The following is a 23,625-nucleotide window of genomic DNA, read 5'->3' on the forward strand; positions in this document are numbered from 1 at the left end:
TATAAAAAGTTCACCAAATGTACATAATGTTTGACCCTTGGATGTCCATATGCAACACAAAGGAAAATTACATCTTAAAGAATGAACCATGGATTTAGAAATTAACACCCGTTGTAAATGGAAGGTCAACAAAAAATAAAATCAAATTGCTAGACCAAACATTTCACACATATAATAGAAGTGAGATAATATACATAAAAGACCCTGAAAGAGAGAATTAAAATAAAGTGAGAGGCCAAAGCCTCCTTTTCCCTGATTCAACCCCTTTTTGGTGCGATGCAGTTAATGTTTCCGTATCTGAAGTGCTGTTGCCCTTAGAAAGCTGCTCCAATGTGACAGATGCGAGATTCTATATCCCACGTATACCTTTGTGAACTCCACACGTAGCAAGCAATAACTTGCACTGCTATAATTTTGGAATTCTCATCAGACCTTTCTGTTGATCATGCATGAGTAATGTTTTGGCTGGCTCACTCATAGGTGTAGCAAGTTAGCAATACATTAACGACAGAGGTGAGGTTTAGAAAAATGCATCAGTTCAAAGCGATATGCAAAATAAGTGTAAAAGTTAGCAATACATTAACGACAGAGATGAGGTTTAGTGAAATGCATGAGTTGAAAGCGATATGCAACATATATCAAGTGATCTGTAAAACGTCATCTGAGATATTTTTACACTTATCTTCCGGTGACTTGGTTTCCAACACTTTGTACAGGAACATAATAGCACTGGACTTTGAAATCTGTTGAAAAATCATGAAGTTGTTCAATAGAATACAATAAGAAATGTATGATCCAAAACGCTCTAGTTCTCAAACTATTGGGCAATGGAAGCCTTAACTGCAAGAAAATTTCTGATTACAATGTGTGCACATGCTTAAACTGTGCTGATTTGAAGTGTAGTCTTTAAAATGTATTTTATCTCGAAAAGTTTCCCCATTCCACAGCCTTCTGGATTAAAGAGCGCCTAAAGCGTAATCTCGTCCATTTACTATGTTTTAAGTGTGGATATAGACTCAGCACATGCTCTGGCATAAAATCATGCCGAGTCAATATTCCAACTATAGGTGAGCGCTGCATAGACATAACAGTAAACCTATCAGCGTTTCATTAGCTTTCAATGGGTTGAAAATGAATAAAACAAAGATTCAAAGAGACTTACATCTTGAACTTTGGGCACCACACATAGATGTCGCAAACCCAGTTGGCGGAACAATCGGAAAGCTTTTGCTAATGACATCGTATCTACCACAGTATAGGGTGATGTATTAGTGAATGGATGAAGATCTACAGACATCTCCTGCTCCTGTGGGCTCAGTTCAAGATCGGCAAGTGTTACTCCCTTCCCTGATCCTGGCTTGGCAAAATCTACAGAAGTAAATGGATTACTGGTAACACCATTTTCCATTTCCGTGAATGACAAAAATTCTTTTCCTTTCAGCAGAACCAATAAATGCGACCTCAAAATAAGGCCATAAAGAATGAGGGTTTTAGAGGAAGGATCATTCTCGATCACAGGGAAAGCATTATGGTTTGTTTTTTGTAAAATATCCACAATATTTCTGACTTTTTCAATCCCAGTTAAAGTGACAAGGGGAGCACTGCAGACATCAAATGCTGTCAGGTGCTTCATATAAGGTTCAGGGTGCTCTTCAAGGAAGGGTAATCCTTTAATATGAACTATCTGATCATATACACTATGGTTAAATAGGTCTCCAATCGTCTTAGATATAAGAAGGACAAGCATTGTCAACGGAAGCATGAGGAGATTGTTTGTAAGTTCAAGAAGGATAACACAAAGTGACACAGTCATTCTCATAGAGCCTCCCAGAAAAGAGGCAGCACCCAGCACAGCATATAAACCCTCATCTAGCTCTAAAAGGCCAGAGTTCAAAGACCTCATAACCATGCCAGTTAAACGGCCATATGCAGCTCCTGTAATGATAACAGGTATGAAAAGTCCTGAAGGAACAGGGGTCCCATACGTCACAACTGCAAGAAAATAGCTTGATATCAAATATATAATCAAGGATTCATACTGAAATTCATTGCTTGTATTGAGGCTGAACAGATTGCGTATGACGTCATCATTTATGTTGTAAAATAAGCTGGCCAGATCGTTGTAATGCCCATCTGGACAGGTAAATTGTTTGAAATTTCCAGAACGCCCTTTAGTGGGGCAGGCCTCATCTATATTAGATGGGCAGACTGTGCATGAACCCATCCATGGAAGCCCAACCATACATGCAGATGTGATGAGTGAAATTGCAGCTGCATGAAAAACCTTAATCATTGGTCCATGCCTGCAAGGAGTCACACATTAGAATTTACTCTCCTTGCCCTTACCAATATCAAAATATAGTTCCTGAAAAAGACCCAAAATCCCATATGGAGAGTGCTTAAAATGTGACTACAAACATGAATTGAAGAAACAATGCTTGAACCAATAAAGTTTATTTTAGAGTTTACTTACTTGTTATGCCAGAAAGAATACAATTCTACAATCTTGCCATTGATGTAAGTGAAGAGGCTTCCCAACAATCCACCAATTACTCCTAAGATCAACACAGGGAAGAGTTCTACAAGTCCAAACTCAATAGAGATATCTCCAAGGTTAAACATGATCAAGCCACCGCTCCCAAACAAGCCACAGTTGTCATTCCCACAATAGGTGATAGCTGTTTGCAGCACAACAGCAACCACTGCTGTTGTGAAGAATGTCCTCCATAAAAGAGAACTACGCCACCTGCACAAGCAGTTGGCTTAAAGGAACTGCCCTAATGCTCAGCATAAGAACTCAAACTTTTGATTTTACAGAGACAGATAATATAACAAATAAACATTCAACTCAATGGCAAAGTCCTCATCTGAAGAGAATGTTGATATACCATGATGCGGCTTCTTCCAAAGCAAACAGGACACCACCCACAGGTGCCCGGAAAGCGGCAGCAACTCCAGCAGCGGCACCACATGTGACAAGATCACGACGATCTCTATCATTTTTAAAGAAGCGTAGCCACCTCCATGTTAAATGATAGCGCTTGGAACCACCCTGACTTAACAGAGATGCAAAGCAGGCACCTACATGGACCAATGGCCCTTCCTTGCCAACATCAAGGCCCCCTGCCACTGCACCTACACCTCCAAAAATCTGCACAGACGTAGATGTGATGTAGCCACCCAACCAATTTACTTCAAAAGAACAGCAGATTTTCTAGATACAAGATTCTGCTAAGCCTAATAATCTCAGACAGAAAAAGGCAGCTTACTACAGAAAAGAAGGGACTACTGACTTTCTTTCCCACTCATAATGTCTTCCCAAAAGACAGAAAGAGGATCTAATCCAGTAATGCAATAATCCAAATGCTGAGAGCTTCACTCGTGTTGATGGATTCTAGAAGCAGTCCCCCTACCCCCCACCCTCGCTAAAGCCCCTCTGACACTGGATGAGGCCTACGTTGGCTTACATAGCCTCAGCTGAATTCACCATCATGACTATGAAAGTTCTACCTATCTTAATTATGACAATCCCCAATGGATGGATTTTTGCTTGCGATCTGAGATAGAGAACACATCACTCACGAGTTGCATCCAATGCGCCCACATTGTGTGTCTAGGCCCTCAAAAGAGAGAAAACCTCTCTCTCCTAAGAGCAACAGGGGGTATCGCTCCCTTGGTCTCATGGGAAGAAGAAACCATCATTGGAGAGAGGCTTGACATGATGTAGATACCAAGCTGGAAGGACAATTGGCTCTAGGAGGTGGTCACATGGGAGCGTTTCACTGAAATGTCTGCCTCACGTGGAGTCCAGACAAGCCATAGGCACTAGTCACGTATGTTATGAGCACATTACCTGACTAAAAGAGATTTGAGGCAAAAGCAAATTAACCAAGAGGCAGAGTTTAAAGATGGAAATAGGATGAACTCAAACAGCCTTCTCTGTCAAGATAGATTTAAAGCTTAACATACAGCTTTGTGCCGTTGATTTCTTAATGATGCTCTTTTTCTGAATGAAAACACCATCAGGTTGGTTCATGTCTCATGGACAACTGCTGTGGCTGTTTCTCAACATGTTCCCGTGTCAGAGGCGTGCTTGCAAATGTAAACTCTCCAGTAAACTTGAAAAACCTCACAAAAAGAACAGTAACTTTGAACCATATGCATTCACATAATCAAACGACCTGAAAGTACAAGGAGACCAAGTGTGCAGTCCAGAGAAAAAGTGTCAAAACCAAATCCAAATTAGACTTCAGTAATCAATTTCTAGCGATGCCAGGACGAATCAGAAACAAGCCATCATTCTTGTAGGCTATACCTTAACGATAAGAGTTCTTGGAGCAAGTATGTGGGGTGCATCAATGCCGTTCAGATAGGCCTTCACTTCAGGTATTCCAGAGCCAGCTGCAGCAGGAGCAATATAGGCACACAGCAGAGCCGCAAAGAGCACCAGTACTAAATTGATTCCGACCAGGAGGACAGATGCCAACACTATCCTGCAATAGGCCACCCTGTCATCAATATGTCTCTCACCGGTAATCTGTTCAAGATATCACTTACCACTCAAGTTACATGGCTGAATGAGAAGAATCAGAACACAAATGCAGAGCACGATTCCACACTCGGCCTAAAAACTCGTGATGATGAAACAAAATGAAGCTTCGATCCTATGTTGGCTGGAACCCAAAGGGCAATCAGATGAGGACAGAGATTTGGAGCATTCCTGATGAATCCTGAGAAAAAGAACGCAGGAAGCTTCTTCTGTAGAGATGATCCTAATTAAAACCATGCACCAGGTCAAGATTTGAAAGGGAAGGCAATACGGCTGCCCCAGTGCTCATTTGGATAACAAGCTCTCGTCAAAAGATCTTTTTGCTATTCTGAGGACGATCCATCGATCCAAAGCTAACACAGCACCCGCAGTTTGGGATAAATATGTCCCCTAAAACTTGACACATATCCTCATTAGGGAGCATTTACCATTTACTGGTAGTATTATCAGAAATTTGTCTAAAAGAGCACAAGCGATTTCCGCGTTGGCAAAAATAACTCTCAATTCAAGTTATAGAATTTGTGGGCGCAAAGCATTGAAGAAGAAACGGTCCATTCGGGTACGTTGTGACTGAAATGATCACATGATTACAATAGTGATATACACAGGTTGCCAAACTATGGATGAATGTATTATAAGACGGGCTGGTTACATGTTTTTAGGCCCTTGCGGCTGATCGAACGGTGGCACCCTTATGCATCATCGCCTTATACACCATTATCGATGTCGCTAACAAATGCGACATCAATCTATTCTTCAGATAACGCTCGTTGATCGCATACAGTAGCGGCCAATTCCCGTAGTGGTCGGGCTGCCAATGCTCGTATTGGCACAAGCTATTTCCGACACTGACTGACTTCCATTTCATACTTTTCTGTACCCACCGTTATCATGAAGGAAATTTCGAAAATATACCTGCCCTCTGCAATGTAGTCCTCGACTTTGAGAAGCTTATATCCAGCAACATTTTCTACAGTCAAATTCATAGCAAATGCTGTGACGCCCGTAAACAGACCCACCAAACACGCTAGCGTCCACTTGAGCGCGATATACTGCAAAATTTGTACTTTGGTTTGAGATCGCCAGTCCTGTTTAAAAACGTCGTTCTCCACGATTCTGAAACGCAGGCAATGCAGGATCAGAACAAGAATTCGACGTGCAAATTGCGGGTGAGCTCTCGTCCGTGATCTTACTCGTAATCAAGACTCTCGACGGGAGCAAATTTAGCGCCAATAATGGCCAGCTGCGAGGTGTCATTGGAAAATGAGAAAGCGCTGCCACCACGGGAGAGGTTGCGTTGGGTAAGGAGGGGCTGAAGGAAGGCATCGTCGGGGCGGATGGTATAGGAAGGGAGGCGTTCGAGAGGGGGAGGTACGTCTGCGTCTGCGTCCACGTCTGCGTCTGGGGGGGCGAAGTCGCCGAGATCTTGGGATTGCTGGGCGAGATCGTGAAGGAGCTCGGAAGGCTCGTCCATGGAGGATATGAGGGAAGCTAAGCCATGGGCAGAGGGGGAGGGGCTGCAAAGATCCAAATTCGGGAAGCTGGAGGAAAGCTGGAAGCTCAGCAAGCAAGCTAGCTAATCAATCGCCATAGCCAAGGAGCTACAGAAAGAAGCTGGAGGAGAAACACGAAGTGTTCGTGTGATGCTGAGCAAGGAAGCGAGCTAATCCATGGCCATAGCCGGCAAGGGGCTACAGAAATGATTTATGAGCAAGAAAGCAAGCTAGCTAATGAATCCATCGCCACAGCCACGGAAAGTCTTCCTATCTTCTTCTTCATCTTCATCTTCATCTTGTTTTAGTCTGCTGCTTTTCTTCATACACGCAAGCTATTCTTAACCCCTCCTGCTCATGCTGACTCAGCCTTGCCCTTTTCCATGTGACTCAAAAACCGTTCCAGCTCTTTGCCAACATGTTGCCTCCTTATTGGCCTATTTTTTCTCTCCATCTTATTTTTTAAAAAACGCTTTTCCCTTTTATCCTCCCACTTCGATATTTATGAGCTGCCCCGACACACCCTTCCCAGCATCTCCAAAATTAGATTCGATTAATTATTAGAGGGCATCCCCCCCCCCCCCCCCCCCACCCATTGCCCACATCCACCTCTCGGATTCTCTAGGCTCCTCTTTCGGATGGTGCTTGCGAACCTAAGAAATTTTCCTTCCGCTCGAACATACCTCACTTTGGCAGGACGCAACCCGGTGACACCAAATTGTCTGATTCGTTGCAACGTCCATAGAGAATTGGAAAACCAAATTGCACGCTTATTTCACCTCAAATCTCCGATGTTAGCGCAAGGTCCTCAAAACTATGGCGACTACATTGCAAAGTATAGTATTTGGCTAATCATGAATATCGGAACAATCATCTCGACATTGCGGAAACGTTCTCTTAGTTGTGGGGAAGGCGTGTTCTCATGCTGATTAACCTAAATTAGCTCAATTAATTAGAGAGAAGGGAGGCAGGTTAGAGATGGGCCAATGGTGGCGAGGAAGATAGTGGGTGAGAGGCAGGGCACTAAAAAATAGGGAGGAGAGGACCTCTTAAATAGGAATGGGAGAAGATGCGAGAAGGCACCAAGAAGACTCTAGAAAAAGCTAGAGAACAGGTTCCTTTAGCAAATGCTTTTCCATGCGCTTACACTTAGGTTAATTTTTCAATGAGAGAGGGTACTAATACAAATAAGATTTTTTAAACATCATGGGGACCTACTATTCACATAATGTTTCATGGTGCAAACACGAGCTCACGAGCACCTCTTTTTCTTAAAGGGAATATCAACATGGTTGACGAGAACAACAAATTGAATGCTAAGTTCTCCCTCTCTCTCTCTCTCTCTCTCTCTCTCTCTCTCTCTCTCTCTCTCTCCATCTATCTATATCCCTAGCAAGTGGATAGGTGGCATAACTCTATATATATAGCCACCCCATAAGTACACCCTTGTAAAAAACATCCTTAAAGTTTCCATAGCACTTATGGTAGATGACATTGTACCATGGTATTGTACACGCCATCTTACAATTTAGATACTCCATCTTTATAATTAATATACTCCATGTATGAAAAGTAATGATAAGTAAAAACATACAATTTTCAAATATTTGATCACCTATTTCTCTTATTGTCAACCTTGACGTCTAAAAGAGCCCTCAATAGTGTAATTTTTTCTTTCTATCAAAATGCCATTAGAAAGTAATTTCCCAACAACAAAAGCCAATCATAAGGACTTTTCACATATCATCCCAAAGGATACAACACCATCACTCTTGCACATTTTTTAAAAAATTATTGTTCTAATTATAAAACGCATAGATTATCTTTTTATTTTTATTTTTTTCACCAAAAGGGTTGGTAAATTGATGGGGCTGGTATATTTTTTTCAGAAACGTTACCTTAAAAAATTTGGCCAACAAAGAGGGGCTAAAACCGCCCAAGGCCTACGCACCTCTTATAGCACGAGATAAGAAAATATTGGATGCTTTCACGTCACAAGCAATGGAATACCATTGGAAAACAAAAAAAGACAAGAAAGCTCTTCGCCTCCTAAAAGTTGAGCTAGTTTGTTCTCCAAAAATGCATGGAGGGCTCAACATTTTAAACATACACTATCATTTGATTACTCGGAAAGCCACTATGATACTTAATTTTGTAGCTCAGAAGGAGCCATCGACATAGATGCTGGCTGGAATGTGCACTAAGGTTCGTACACATGCTTTTGGTAATTGGGAGACCACTTTCTAGGATTTTATTATGGGATCTCTTTTCAAGGAAACATCCCTGGCAGCCCTTTCTCTAGTCGATTGATTGCCGACTGGCAAGTAATCCTGCAATACATTTGCTGGTCTGGACGTTCACCATATATGGGAAACAACATGGCATTGGAAAGTATATATTGGAGTAGACACCTCTAGCTGCAATAGAGACATATGTGCGGGATGTCCTTCAAATGATGGTAATTTTATGTCCTTTCCTATAGCGTATAGGCATTAACGCTTTGGGCATGCACTCACGGCCTATACAATAGAAGCTACGGGACTTAATTCAACCATTCCTCTCGATTCCTTGTCTTCGAGTGCAAGATTGACTGGAGGATTAGAAACTTAGAAGACGAGAAACAACTTGCCAGAACCTACCGATGATGAAATCGACTATTGTGAGACCTTATCGTATATTGATTCCCCCACTGTGGATACATCATCATGCCAATGAGCTTTGGTGGTTGAATAAACCTCTCAAATGGTGGATAAGATGCATGCGTACCATCTAGAAGAATGGGCTTCCTCTCAAGAAAAAGGTTTTCATGTGGCGGTGTTTGCTGGGGGTTCTACCAGTGTGGACCACAATGGCCCGCCGCCGTATAGCACCTGCGTATTGTTTGTGTTGTTCTTCTCCCAGAGAACAATACTCCATCTCTTGTGGACATGTTCAGCTACTAAGGATCTCCTTGCAACCCTATCTGACAACATTCGGATTCGGTTCCCTTCGCAAGTTTTTCCAAGCACTTTTGGATTTACGAGAGATTCCATTCGTCTCTCGATGACTACGGCCCTTTCTTCTTGTGGGTTAGATTTACTGCATACTGGACCATCGGCATAATAGAAACCATCACATTTCCTCTCATGCCTCTTTGGATACTTGTGCATTTTTCTGGCACTCTTTGCATACATCCCTATGTGATGCTTATCATATGGGTGACATTTCTCTACATCTTTTGGAAGTGTTTTCCAGATGCCACACTTGATTTGTAAATTTCATTAATTAATTGAATCAGTGGTTTTCACAAAAAAAGAAAAAAAGTGTGTGTGTTAGGCCTAAAAGAATCTACCCAGGGAGTAGGTAGTGGTTTTGGTCCTCGTATCGTGCGTAGAAAAATGCCTTAGAGTTCTTGATATTACACTGAGAGTGAAACATGAGAAATACAATAAGGTATAAAGCCCTTTGATAATTACAATCCTTAATTTGAGGTGATGACGACCAAGGAGAGCATTGAAGACATTGATCTCATTGTTAGCTACATCAAAGTGTATTCCATTGTTGTCAGCTACTCTAATTGATCATAGGGACAAAGTTTTAAGATTAGTCCAAAGCATAACTCAACATGGAGTTGCTATGTTTCCCATTTATGAAAAATAAATTTCAATAACTAAAAGTTAAGAGTGCCAACCAACTTAAATGGATGAAAATAATATTGAAATATGGTAAAAGAGGGTAGGTGACCACAACATTGAAAAATAGGCATTTCAATTAATGGAGGGCAATGCGATGCACGAATTAAGGTAAGCTTAGTGAAATAATTAATTCAAGCACAGCGATTAACCTAAGCGAGTTGCCAGGAGCAAAATTAATTCGAGGAGAATCGAGAAAGTTCTTTCTAGAATGTGCAACTTCTAGAATTTTCTCTAGCTTCTGCGTTGACCGATTATATGAGAGGGGGGGGGGGGGGGGGGAGAGTTGAGGGAGGGGAGGGAGAGGGAGAGTCGAGGGATAGAGGAGCAAGGGAGGGCAGAGTGGAGGCTAAACGAGAGAGGGGAGTGAGTGGGGCAGAGTTGAGGCTGAGTGGAGGTGCAATATGGCGAGTTGGCGAGGGAGGGGAGAGGTAGAACTTAAAGCCCATATTGCTTCAGATTAAGCTTGATCAAGCATGAAATGAAATGCAAACCACCTCTCTCACTCTCAGGCAAGCTTTTGAATTTTATACACAATGTTACAAAAAGCATGGTGTTGGTTTGAAGGCCATCAGAGCTCTGTAGCAAGAGATAAAAAATTTAGAAGAGAGTAGGAGCAAATTATCGAAATGCGATTTTGGCAAACAAGTGGTCAAACATTTGCATCGAAAAAATCATGACGTCTACATAGCAACATTTTTGGCCCTACAACAAAGGGTCTTAGGGAAGGAGTGGAATTTTGGGAGGTGGGTTAGGAAAGTGTGTTTTAGTGAGCAAATAGTCAAATTGACTTGGTTAACAAAACTAGAGTGGGTAAGACGGTAGCCGTGGTTAGGTGAGGGTGTTGTGGACGGTGGGGATTGGATCGGGGAATGGAGGGTGAGGATTTTATCGAGTTGTGAAGAGTTTTTTAGGGTTCTTCCTTATGTCTGCCTTCATTTGCAAGTAGGGCTTGCTTTTCATCATGGTTTTCTCTATTGTTGGTAGATCTCTGGCGAAGCAGGTCGGACGGTCTATCCCGAAGATTCTCGGGCATGCAACTTTCCATTGTTGCATGTCGGAGTTCGCGAGTACAGAAACGACCCTTCCAGAGCCTTGTGGTATGTGACTGGTTTGTGTCTTCTTGCTGCGTTTAGTATGTGAGGGAGGTGGCAGAGTCCTTTCAAAAACTGTGCGCTTGAGTTGTGAATGGGATTATGGGTTGTTTGAGTATCATATGTTGCATTTTGCTTAGTGGAGTGAACAAGAAGAGAAAGAGCAGGTTCTAGAGTGTGTGCATTCGATCGTTGCCACGTTTAGTATGTAGGGTAAGCGGAGGAGTTTGTTCGAGAAGTGTATGGAGTGGGCGAAGTTGCTTGTGTCGTTTGTGTTTGCCTATAAAAGTAGGCATAGCTACATTCGAATGATATCCACGAATGTCAGTTTGATTGTTGTGAAATCGAGAGTGCAAGTGTGGAGTATCGGGAGCTACAAGAAAAAACATTATTTTGCTATGGATATGGCAGAAAGTGTAGGAGGTGACTTTTTGTCTTTCATGTGTTATATTTCATTTTAAAGCTTCAAAATTGAGATGGGTATGGCGTTTACTTACAAACGGAGCAATGAATTTTGAACCCGACTTTCTGAATGAGGCTGTTATCATTACGTTTTCATTGTTCACATGGCGTAGTATATTCGTGTGTGGAGAGGCAGAAGCTGAGCTCTAAGTTTCTATTTTTGGGTAGCAAGCAGGCCGTGAACGGGACTGTTTCTACTTTTGTGATGGTCACTGGCTCTTGAAATCTAATTTTTAACAAGGATGTTATAGCTTCAAACTTAACATGGCTATATCGTTTAGTTGTTTTTCTTAATGGATGTGTTGTTATTAGATTTTGAGTGTGTACGTGTTGCAGGATATAGCCTGTGTAAACAAACGTCGAAGCTGAGCTCCGAAATTCTTTTTTGGGTAGAAGGGTGCTGTGAACAGGACTGTTAATAGTCATCTGATGTTCACTAGATCCAAAATTGCATTTTCTCGTACCAACTTCATCCAGGCAGTGTTTGTGTTGGTGAATTCCATCTCTCAGTTTCAAACCTCTGACATGTTGACTGGTTTTTCTTGTGTACCTAATTTTGATAACTCGTTAGTGGAAATCAGTGCAATTAGTCTCTGTCGTCAATGCATGTTTCCTTGCAATGTCTGTCTTGCCTTCCAAAATTGTTGGAAGACACTCTCTGGAAGGCCCAACATTTATATTATCCGCCAATGTGTTCTGAGTTTATGATTATGTGTTATGCCATTAGCCAATTGCAAGATCATTTATTGGCTGTAGGTCTTGCTTATGCAGGACACACTATGAAAAATAGTATTTTAATAGGGCATCTGACTAGATTGGACAATATGGTGGTGCGATTGAAGAGCTTTATCTTGTTGCAGTTGTGAAGTATATTACATATATTACAAATGCAATTGAAGATCTGCACCTCGCCAGTGTTTTGCATTAGCGAAGAGTTGCAATTGTACATTATCCATGCTCCAAACTTGCCTTGATCAATAATTTTTTTAAAATGTCTATAACTCTCTCCAATTGTGCTGGTGAAAGTATTATTTTTTTAATGGCGAAATTAATATGGAAGGAGTTATGATTATTAAAAAATTAGTTGTTTAATGGTAATTTTTGAACAGTTTGTGTGATGATGTGGCTTGCATTCGTGCATTCTTCACTTGTGGAGAATGTGTCATTTGTAGAGTTAGGAGTTTTTCTATGTATGGATATGTACACGGTTGGGTCCCTTAAGTGTTGGCAACGTGATTTGTGTCTAAGGAAAATTCCTGTTGAAGGGTGTTAACTACGCCAACAATCTTTTTCTCATAAAGGAACCCAAGGCTTCTTTTTCTTGAAATGCCCAGCATTTTGTCTTGTATCTAGCCACCGTGAAATATTTTATTGATTCTTCGATTCGGTTTACTTTGGTCAACGTAAGTTATAGGGTGACGCATTGTGGCTGCGTTGGTGATGTAGACAATATATATTTGTAATTCTAGAAGCGTAGCGGACAGCTTTCCAGAGGGTCAGGCTACAGATTTTAGCAATAAAAACCTCTGGTGGAAATTAGAAATAAGAGGCGAAGTTGTGGGTGGACAAGGCTTAGATGCGAGGTGTTGATTTTGAGCCATGATCTCTTTGCTGTTCAAACTAGTCGAGGTAGTTCAACACTGTTTTCTTGGAGCCTAGCTTTACCTCTGGGAGCTATTTTAGTGCTGCTGCATCTGAGTTTTGAGCTGTTCCAACTTGGATTGCTCTATTGCAACCAATTGTGGACAGATTTGACTCATTTGCAGCTCATTTCTAGTGAGAAATTTGCAGCTTTTAAGGGTTGACTGTGGTAGGATTGCCCACAATTTCTAGTGAGAAATTTGCAGCTTTTAAGGGTTGACTATGGTAGGATTGCCCAAACATGTTTGTGGAGGATGTCTACTCCATAAAATGCATCGGTTTTCATCCCTATAGATGGGGAGTGTTGGTGCAGGCTCGTAAGTTGCACTTGGTTCACAGTGATATGTGTCATCTATTGGGTGTTATCCATACTTTGTTACTTTTGTGGATGATTTCACTCGACGTACTTGTCTTTATCCATTCAAATCCAAGTCAAATGTATTTTCTTGCTTCAAGAAATTTCTTGCCATGTTTGAGAATAAAAGCGGACACAAGCTTCCCACATCCACACTTACAAGGGGGATGAGTATATGGCCATACATATAGCTTGAATTCTCATAATGACACTTGGGAGTTGTGTGACTTGCCTAAAGGCAAGCGTGCTATAGGCACAAATTGGGTATATAAACTCACGAGGAAGGTTAATGGCTGCTACAAAGCCAGCCTTATTGCAAAAGGTTATGCTTAGCAACAAGGCGTTTGATGTTGAGGAAACATTTACACCCACATCACGCAATACTACCACTAGGCGTGTCTTGTACCTTGTACTTTAGGAGTTTCATGTAGATCAATGAAATGTAAAGGCTTAGATGCGAGGAGTCGATTTGGGCCCATGATCTTATGGCCGTTTGCTTACAATTATGTTATGGAGATTCTATGTCATGCTCTTACATCCTTGAAATTTTTACAGCCCGACTGTATATCAACATAGAGAGTGGCTTTCAGAATAGAGATATATAGAGTGGCTTTCAGAATTTGGATATAGAGAGTGGCTTTTAGAATAATATGAAGGCTTTTGTTCCAATTAGCTTTTTTTGTTTTTTTGGTTGGCATTGGTAGCGAGCAGCCGCTGGTGTACATGTTTGTACCCTCTTTTTTACCTGAAGCAGTTGCAAGATGTAACAAAGATAGCATACGTAATTTACCATCACCTTTTTAAAAAAAAATGAATTTTTGGCAATAGATCATAACTCAAATGTTTTATATTTCAGATTCATCAGTCGTTGGTTCGTATGTTACGAATGCATGCATACCTTGTTTTATTCATCCCAATGTTGAATTGATTGCACGTTGCTCCTCCGTATTTGTTCTACACCGTAAATCATGCTTTGATATTCTTGAATTTCATATAATAAATGAAATGTGCATAGTTTGGCTTCTTCACTTAAATTGTGTTAGGTACTTAATGTGTGACTTGATGTATTTCGCACTGTCATGCATTTATTTTTAGTCAAGCATTATGATTGTGCTGCGAGACTACTCGACTGTCTATACATCATCTTAAAAACTTAGGAGCTGAACGCAAAGCGTTGAAAGGAAATTATAGTTTTTAGCAGTCGCTTCTAATGATGTCTCTAGAGATCGCATCTTCCGATGGATCTTCGAACTTGAGATCCATCAACGTTAGGAAGAAGACACAAAAGAGAAAGGTTGTCGAGTGTAAGAAAACCAGAAACAAGAGTACGATGAAGCCCTGGTACTATGAAACCGCAAGGGCATTAGGTTTTTCGAAGTTTATAAGCACACACATGCACTTGTACGGTTAGCACTTTCAAGCTAAGTGGTATAGTGTATACATATTATTATACATATCACTTTCAAGATAAGTGGTGTAGTTTGTACATATCACTTTCAAGCTAAGTGGTATAATTTACACATGTTGTACATAGCACTGAAAGTAATGAAATGTAGATAACTTTGTTATGACAAGGTGTCAATAAGGTCAGACATGTCTAATGGTTCTTGTTTGCAAGCCTAACATGTTCATCATCATGATTGGATGAGAACTGATTAGAGGTCAACAAGGCCTTTGAGAAATCCATATAATCCCTTGGGAATCATCCCAACATTTTTTAAGCATTTCAGTAAACATCTAAATGCCAACCTTTGATTATTCTCTCTTACTAGAATGCCAAGATTTAATTATTTGAGTCTTGATAGAGTGACACGAATAACAACTGTGTGTCGGCATTGAAGCCTGGCCACCACAGCTTGAATGAATTGTTCTAACTTTCATTTGGTTGTAATGGTGCCAGCTCAGTCAACATACCTTTTCATTAGGTTTGCATTGAAAAATGTTAAGGCATGAGGATACGGTGTTGGCAACTTCGAGGCATACTTCGAGGCATACTCTATAACGGTTTATCTCCAAGTACAGATAAATAAGATTGGATACTCTATTGGAGACTAGTCATCAATATTGTTGTACTTTTTGCAATGTTTTTAACAAGTGGGACGGGAACATGGAAAACATATCTTTTGATGCTCATAAATCAAGGTTTGTTGCGACATTATAATCAAACAATTCAAAACATAGATTACAATTTGATACATGTCCTAATGTTAGCTTACACAAGAAAAGTAGCATATAACATAAACGAGCTCACTATTCACTCTGCACTTCATTTACCATTACAAACAAAGAACCTAACAAGCTTGGCCAGAGAAAAACTAGATACACTTATTCGCCTCTACAAACATGTACAACTTATTACATTCGATGAGATTTCACTAGTTGGTAAGCGAACTTTAGATTTTGTAGACCTTTGCATGCGTACATTCAAAATAAACCACATGGAATACTTCGGTGCCATCGATGTCATTTGTTGTGGGGACTTGTACCAAGCCAAACCAATAAGAGACAGTTGGGTGTTCAAACAAGAAAAATAGACACTCGAAACATTAGCGGACACATATTGGCTTACAAAACCACAATGTTACGAGCTGAAACGACCAATGCGACAAAACGACGACAAATTCATAGAAGCACTCAACAATTTCAGAATATGTGCACACTCTAGAACAAATAAAATACATAAACGACTGCTGCTTCCATCCACCACCACAAGACTCCACTTTCCCCCATCTTTACTACACAAACTTGGACATGAATAACCATAACAAAAAGGGAATTTCATGCAACAAAAGGAAAAGAATATAACATTAAAGCAATTGATACATTTAATAACAGTAGCCACATTTCATGTAAACTATTAGAAAACCCTAAAGCAACAAACGGCTTAAGAACAATTATACAAATTAAAGAAGAAATGTTGGTTGAATTATGCTCAGGAAACATAAATCAACAAGATGGACTGATCAAAGGTGCAAACGGTATTTTCATGAGCATGTCTACACATCAAAATGACGACATCATATGGATTCAATTTCAAAACCCACAAATAAGAAGAGAAACAAGAAAAAATAATATATACATGCGTACACAAGTACTAATCGCAAATAGACACCAATATTAAGAGCAACAAAAGAAATACAAATTGACCCTTCTAAGAAAACCATCCTCACTCGACGACAATTCCCAATCCAACCAGCTGCAGCAAGAATCATACATAGATCCGAAGGGCTAGCAATGGAAAATGTCACCTTCTCTCCAACAAGCATTCAAACGCATGGTCTCAACCCTGTCACGCATGAAAAAAATAGAAAAACTCTACTTGCTACAACCACTACAACAACAAAACTTCCTTGTAGATAAAGATGTACACGAAGAAATGCAAAGACTAGCTACTCAATCAAAATGGAAAAACATCAACAATGAAATCCACAACCATAAAGAAAGAACTATTCTTATTCAATCTTTAAACACAAGATCATTACAAAAATACAAAGAAGACATCGTAGGCACTCCAACACTTATGAATTCAAATATTATTTGCTTACAAGAAACACACTGAAAAAAGTGAAGCACCTCTCCCTTCAACTTTTAAATGCATAAACAACCGCTCCACTTGCATATTAGTATGAAATAGCATCACCATTCAACAAACAAATAACATTACACAGCTCGGAATTAAAATAACAACTATACACATCAAAACAATAAACAACCAATACATAATTGCAAATATATCCAGATCACATATACATTATTCTTCCAATTATTAAAAAACACATTATCAAACATCGACAACACAAACAATGTGATATTAATAGGAGATTTCAACATCAAAGTAATACAAAAAAACAAAACAATCACAAACATTAAAAGAAATTATGGCTACCTTCAAGTACAACTTACAGTGCCATCACATCATGACAATATATGGAACACAATTGGATCACATCTAGAGCAACATATCGAAAAAAGCCACTCAATGTGAAACATCATACGCATATTGGATGGATCATTCCATAACATACATACATGCATAATAAAACAAAAAAACTCAAGAAATACTATACGTTGATCGATTTCTAAAGAGAGGGGAGAAAAGAAAGCACTACCTTCTCGCATAAAACCCAAAATAATAATAATACAAATCAAGAAAAAGGTAAAAATCTAATATTGCCCCCCCCTCCCCCCCCCCCCCAAAAAAAAAACATACAAAACGAGAAAAAGAATTCTAAAAAACAAGGAAACACTCGTTGAAACCTTGAAAAAAAACCAGGTAGGGCCATAGTGGCACTGCCACCTTTTTCAAATTATTACAGACAAGACACACCGGATCACTACCCATGATCCCATACCAAGGAAGCTCAGAAGTTCATGAGATGGAGACCTGACACAGCTCTGGAGAGAGGTAGGAAGCTCAATCATTTAATCACTACGACTCACAAAAAGAGATACGTACATTACTTCAGCTAATCATATAGGCACATAGGCATAGATAGTGCAAAGATTATGCCGTTCAAGCCGTCATTTTGGAGCCCTTACAAAACTGACGACAAGTAAGCTAGCATAAAATTTCCAGCTGTGTGCTAGCTCTGGATCTCAGATATGCCACAGGGTCGATGGAATACGAAGGAAGATCGGGGGAATGAACCCGCATTAAGACCTACGTGGAATATAGCATACAAAAATTGTGTTAGGAACCATGCTGAACGTAGCCAATAATAGCTCCACCTGATTGGTAGGGTAGGCATACACAACTACAAGGGGACTACAAGTACTCGCTTGAGGAAGCGCTAGGGGGCTTCACTTCGTGACCCGCGGTTAAGATTGTATTTGGGAGTTGAGATTGCTTCAAAATGAGCTTAACTGGTAGGGGAAGAAAAGGCTACGCAGATAATTACAAATAGATGAGGCTTCCATATGTTAAAGAAAGGAACCATAATTCTCAGAAGCCATCAATCGAGGCCGGTGCTTCTAAAGTCTGCAATCAATGAGATTCATGGAGATCATCGAAAGCGAAAAGACAAGCATTACACCTTGAATTCTTAAAGGGGTCACAAGTTACAACGAGACGGAAGGGATGACTATGAAGGGTCTGCGATGATGTAGACTCTATGATTATGCTTGTTGGGGTGGCAACCGATGACACTACAACTGCTTGTGAGCAGTCTTAGAGAGAGGGAGAAAAGTCACTTCTCACAAATCGTCTTCATAAGTTGCGATGCACTCATCTTCAAGAGTCGAGAGGGGAGGGATGGGATATGGTATTGATAGGAAAGATGAGAAGGGATGAGCGGATGAGAAGTAGGGGAGAGGGAAGGGGGATGGGGAGAGTGCTTAGAAAAGGAGTGGGGGGAGCAGGGAGAGAAGAGAACATGAGGATGGAGAGGGAATGAGCTGCATGTCGTGGATTAGGCACTCGCTGGGAGAGTCATTTTGCTCGAAATCGCACTTGCTGCTTGCAGCCTTGTCACATCAATTACATCACAAACATTGTTTACTGAGCATATATGTTACAAAACAAGTTTGAATAATCAAATCCACTATAAAAGAAAAGCCTAAGTCATCGCTGTCTCTCTCTCTCTCTCTCTCTCACACACACACACACACACATACACATCCCTTGAATCTTGTCAACCAGTTTACTTTTTATGCCAAAAAGCTACAACACAACATGATCCAAAATTTTAGGAAAATAGATACCCACTGCAACACTCCATCCATACCAAGTGGAGTCGTGTTGTAGTTCTCTGCAAGCATATGCACTGCATTCTTTCATCATGTCAGACAGCATTCCGAGCCAAAGGGGAGAGTGAGATTAGTCGTAACACCTGCCACCTTCCACAATACAATCAAGGGAGAGCACCCATGACTCTTCGACCAATCAGCATTCCTGGCAACACTGTGACCCTTTAAGCTCTCACCCAGGTGAGGGTAGAGTACATGGTGGAGAACTCATCTCCCTCATAGATCATGGAGTTTAAGGGTTCAGGAACAAAGGGTTTAGGAGGGGAGAAGAACACAATTGAGCACTTACAAATGTGACTCCTGCAAGCAGTAAGGTAATGGACACTCCTGTGAAGATTTAGGAGGGAACAAAACAGAAACCTCCATGGTCAAATATCATTCATTACATGGGAGATAGAAGCACCTGCTGCCACTCAAGCGTCAGAGAACATGTGTGCGAGAACTACCAAGCAGCGCCTTCCACCTTTGATGTATCCTGTTCCAGCTTTGAGATGGGAACAGTGTTTTGCTGCATGCCTGAGGGAAGCCTTTAGCTGACAGTTTGGCCCATATTGATATCATCAAGCAAGGTAAGTCTCACACTGATCCATTCGCCAACCTTGTTTCCAAAACCGCAGTATCCACAAACACATTATTTTCATCAAATGCATGTTCCTTTCTCTTCACAGCATCACCAGGGATCTCCCCATTTTCGTGGACATGACTGCCCTTCCCATGTCCACATACATGCTCACAATGCTTAGCATTTGCTGTTGACGGTTCATGACAGTTGGAACAATTGGAAATATGTTTTTTTAACACTGTTGCTATATCCGAAGGGGAGGCACCAGCTAGCTCAAACTTTTGCACCGCTACATCTAATAACTGTTTCCATGAAAGCAATCCTAGCCTGGACTCTACCTGCGAATGCTCGAACAGTATATTGCCCCAGAAAAGATTAATCTGAGATCTAATAGCCTTGAAATGTTCAAGAATCTCAGCCTCAGCTACATGGGAAGCGTTAGCATGGCCTCGCGAATCTTCTTTTGGTGAATGAGAATTCCTCTTTCCACCTTCAGAGTTCTTAGCCTCCTTAATTCGGCACTCCTCCAGTTTCTCACACATTCCTGCTGCTTTCTGCATTGTTTCCTCCGCATTGGTAAAAAGATTTACCGTCTCCGATGAATTCCAAGTGCTCAAATCCACCTGGCTAGCTAAAGCAAGAGACCAGCGAAGCTTCGCACTTTCAAACTTCTCCTGTCCTATGGCAAGAATCCCCTCACAAAAGTCTGGCTTCACCCGTAAAGCCTCCTCGTACTTTTTCTCAGCTAAATCATATTGAGCCTGTGCCCAATCAAATGCAGTTCGGAGCCTATCAAGAAAGTCAAATTTGTTGCTGTTATCATCAAGAGGCATCCGCTTTCTTGCTGCGCACATATGTATATTGCCCCAATTGAAGAACGCTAGAGCTGCCACTTCCTGAAACTTACAGGCGGCCTGTTCAAAAAGGTGTTGAGCCTCCTCGCTGGTGACAGTCTCATCTAAGGCCTCAGAGCAGAGCTGCATTCCCAAATCATGTAGATCAACATGCCCATCAGGATCTATTCCCAAATGCATCCGGAAAAGATGGGCAAAGTCTAACAGCCATTCATCGATCTCTGTCTCTTTACTATTCACTTGCTCGGCTTCCCGTTTATCTGTACTTCCAGCAGAAAGAACCTTACTACCTGCTATTTCATTCTGCCCTACACTGGGGTCATCAGTCTCTCTGTCTCCAGCAACAGCAGACTCCTCTGTACGGTGGTGCAGATTTTCAAGGTTTAACTTCATAATATCATCCTCTTCCTCCATAGTAGGCTCTTGTTCAGAAGGCACTTCAACCACATGAAGCCTTAATGGGGTCAAAGCGGAGGATAAAGCAGACGATTCGATGGTAGATTTGTGCTGCTGAGTGTGAACGGAGGCACTTTCTACACCCTGTGCGATTGATGAACCTGCAGGTGCGAGGTTTTTTCTTGAAGCTTCAGACGCAGCAGCTGCTTCTGCAAGCCTGAGCTCCCTTGTGCAGGTTATTGTAACGAGATCACCGTCCATATCCTTATACTTTAATAAAACTGCCTTCGACGAAGGGAATCTATTCTTTACCAGCTCCCTCAGATCGCCAAACTTGCAACCGACAGGTATCTGTGATAATCTAATGTCATGATCATAAATCAACTTCAACGGCCTCAAATTTGCTGGGGTTTCAGCCTTTGAGCTTTGGACTTTTGCCTCCTGAAGGCAATTCTGTGACGACCCTCCTGAAGGCCCATCAACAGTCTCCATGTTACTAGGAGTCAGCTTCACTTGCAAAGATTCATTCGCAGGCACTTGAGCATGTGACACCTGCCTGGTGGAACCCATGGTTCGAGGCTCTGGGACACAGGAGGCAGGGCTGGGCGGAGGACTTAAAGGTCCATTCTGGGTGACATCAGAAGCAGTACCTTTCACATGCGATGATGGTTCGGGCTTACCTCCCTTCGTCTTGGGCAATGGTCTAGCAGGAAGACAAGGCCCTCTGCCAGCCACGACGGAAGCCCCCAATGCTGCAGGCGAAGATGCTGCTGCAGCAGCAGCAGCAGCAGCAGGCCTCACTTGGGAATCCTGCTGGGCTTCCTCACGATTCCTAATAGCAGCACGAAGCTTTTTCGCTAGCTCGAGGGCTTCGCGATGGTTCGTCTCCCCCTGCAGCAGTGTTTCCACATCCTGTAGAGCAAGCTCGAGCTTGCCAGTGGCCTCAAAAGCCCTGGCACGCCGAAAGAGGGCTTTGCCGAATCCGGGATGAGCCTGCAGAGCGAAGCTACACTCACTAATGACGGCATCGTAAGGCACAGGCTTCATTTGCAAGAGGCAAGCGGCACGGTTACCATGGAAGACGGCGCGGTCGGGGTGATTACGGGGGGTGAGTTTGAGGGCTTGGGCGTAGAGCTCCATAGCAGCGGGGAAATCTTTAATCTGGAAGCGACGGTTACCGTCCTCTTTGAGCTGGTGAGCGCGGCGAAGGAAGAGGGAGAAGTCAAGGTCGGGGGGAGGGGCGACAGAAGGATGATGGGAAGAAGGAGGAGGAGCATGATGGGTAGTGGAAGTCGAGTTGAAGAAGGAAGAAGAAGAGGAGGAGGAGGAAGAAGAAGGGGAGGGCTTCTTCTTTCTGTTGCCGGACTTGGCCATGGCAACAACTTAGCTCACCAAGTTCCAACTGTCTTGCTTCCGCTTGGGGTTGTTCAATGAGCCCTTCCCCTTTGCCTTCTTTAGGTCTCCAACCACCACCCCTCTCTTTTATATCGTCCTCTCCCTTCCCACTCGCCCTTCCCTTTTCTATTTCAATTTCCATTCTCTCTCCCATTATCTTTTGCTCTCACTCTCACACATGTGCTTTGAGCACAGGGGCATCCCGGTCAACTTCCACGTGGGTGCCTGGGTAGCCTGGGTGTAGGATGCGGGGGTGACGTGCTCGAGATGTCGACGAATGAGCGACGTCGGTCGTCGAGACCCCTGTGTCCATTGTCACAACTTTTGCATCTGGACTCGAATTGGGACGAAACCTCTATCGATGCGTAGGGCACGACAAGCTCTTCATGCTTGGACAATCGGATCGGACGGCTTCATCCTTGGAGCTGGTTGGAAACTCGACAAAACATTCGGGTTATGGAGACCTAGTTGCGTAGGCTAATCCTCGGCTAGACGAGGAGTCGGCCACGAGGGAGTTTCGCTAGGGTTCACGATCCCTCGACAACCAACCATCTTGGCTAGGACGTCGAGGCGACACTCAGGTTCATGATGCCTCCTACTCATAGCGAGGTGTGCTCGAGATGGGGTTCAGAGACTTGCACTCGAGGCGAAGGCGGGCTTCCTGAGATTTCGGATATCTTGTGGAACTGGCACCTTACACCTCTCCTTCTGTTTTTGGAGCGTGGTGTGTGTGAGTATGGTGCCCTTTTCATCGTCTCACTTAGGGTGCATTTGGACCACCCTCCTTTCCATGGAAGAGGAAATAGAATTGGTTGTCCACACCAATTCGTCAACGATTACCACGCTGCTAAATTGTGTCACCAACTTGTCCTCAACTGTAGGCACTCTCCAAATCCACACGTCTCTCCAAGATCCTATGAGTTCCAGTGGATAAGTGCGGCTTGGTTGATTTTTGGTTCAACGGCAAGGGTTTTTTTCAAGTGACGGTTCGAAATGCAAGTGAAAGAGATTGACTGGTCTCTAGTTCAATCGGATACAAAGGTAACTTAGTCTATACAATTCCATTTAGTGCTAAATTCACTCTTGAAGAAGTGGCTTGGGTTCAGCTCCCTAATATCAATGAATTGTTGGCCTTTGAGCTAGAAAAAAATGCTTTGGTGTTGGGCGAAGTGTTATACTTCCCACCTATGCAAACAGAAAAGGCCTTGCCCAAAGTGTGCTTGCTCTGGGATAGGAGGAAAGATCCTCCTAAAGGGTTGGAGCTTATGTTGGCTAATGGTTGGAATGCCTTTGTTGAAGTGTGCTTCGGCATCTTTCCTGATGCATGTTATCTATGCCATTCGTCAGGTCATTACATGCAAGATTGCCCATATTGACTAAGTAAAGGAGGCCCCGGTGATCAACGAAG

General features: G+C 42.1%; 1 protein-coding gene and 1 pseudogene across 1 annotated transcript; both read right to left on the reverse strand.

Moving 5' to 3' along the window:
* Window positions 1–741: 741 nt before the first annotated feature.
* Window positions 742–6,359, reverse strand: LOC147888937 (putative chloride channel-like protein CLC-g). The gene is made up of 7 exons (XM_087392224.1): window positions 5,743–6,359; window positions 5,465–5,665; window positions 4,316–4,493; window positions 2,889–3,151; window positions 2,474–2,746; window positions 1,163–2,303; window positions 742–1,074 (listed from the first exon to the last, which is right to left on the reverse strand). The coding sequence occupies exons 1-7, from the start codon at window positions 6,021–6,023 to the stop codon at window positions 919–921; spliced, it is 2,493 nt and encodes an 830-aa protein (XP_087248350.1). The 5' UTR covers window positions 6,024–6,359; the 3' UTR covers window positions 742–918.
* A 12,919-nt stretch (window positions 6,360–19,278) lies between these two features.
* LOC147888938 (protein CLMP1 pseudogene) lies at window positions 19,279–22,251 on the reverse strand (annotated as a pseudogene).
* Between the last annotated feature and the right edge of the window lie 1,374 nt (window positions 22,252–23,625).

Source organism: Dipteris shenzhenensis, chromosome 21, assembly GCF_047967505.1.
Source record: "Dipteris shenzhenensis isolate YYH24624 ecotype China chromosome 21, Dip_SZ_1.0, whole genome shotgun sequence".
NCBI lineage: Eukaryota > Viridiplantae > Streptophyta > Polypodiopsida > Gleicheniales > Dipteridaceae > Dipteris > Dipteris shenzhenensis.

Bases quoted from the DNA above. Each gene is read 5' to 3' on its own strand.
- LOC147888937 (XM_087392224.1), bottom strand. From the start codon at position 6,023: ATGGACGAGCCTTCCGAGCTCCTTCACGATCTCGCCCAGCAATCCCAA. The intron at 4,494-5,464 runs GTATATTTTCGA...GGCCTATTGCAG, and splicing joins GACTACATTGCAGAGGGCAG to GATAGTGTTGGCATCTGTCC. The intron at 3,152-4,315 runs GTATAGCCTACA...ACGTCTGTGCAG, and splicing joins CAAGAACTCTTATCGTTAAG to ATTTTTGGAGGTGTAGGTGC.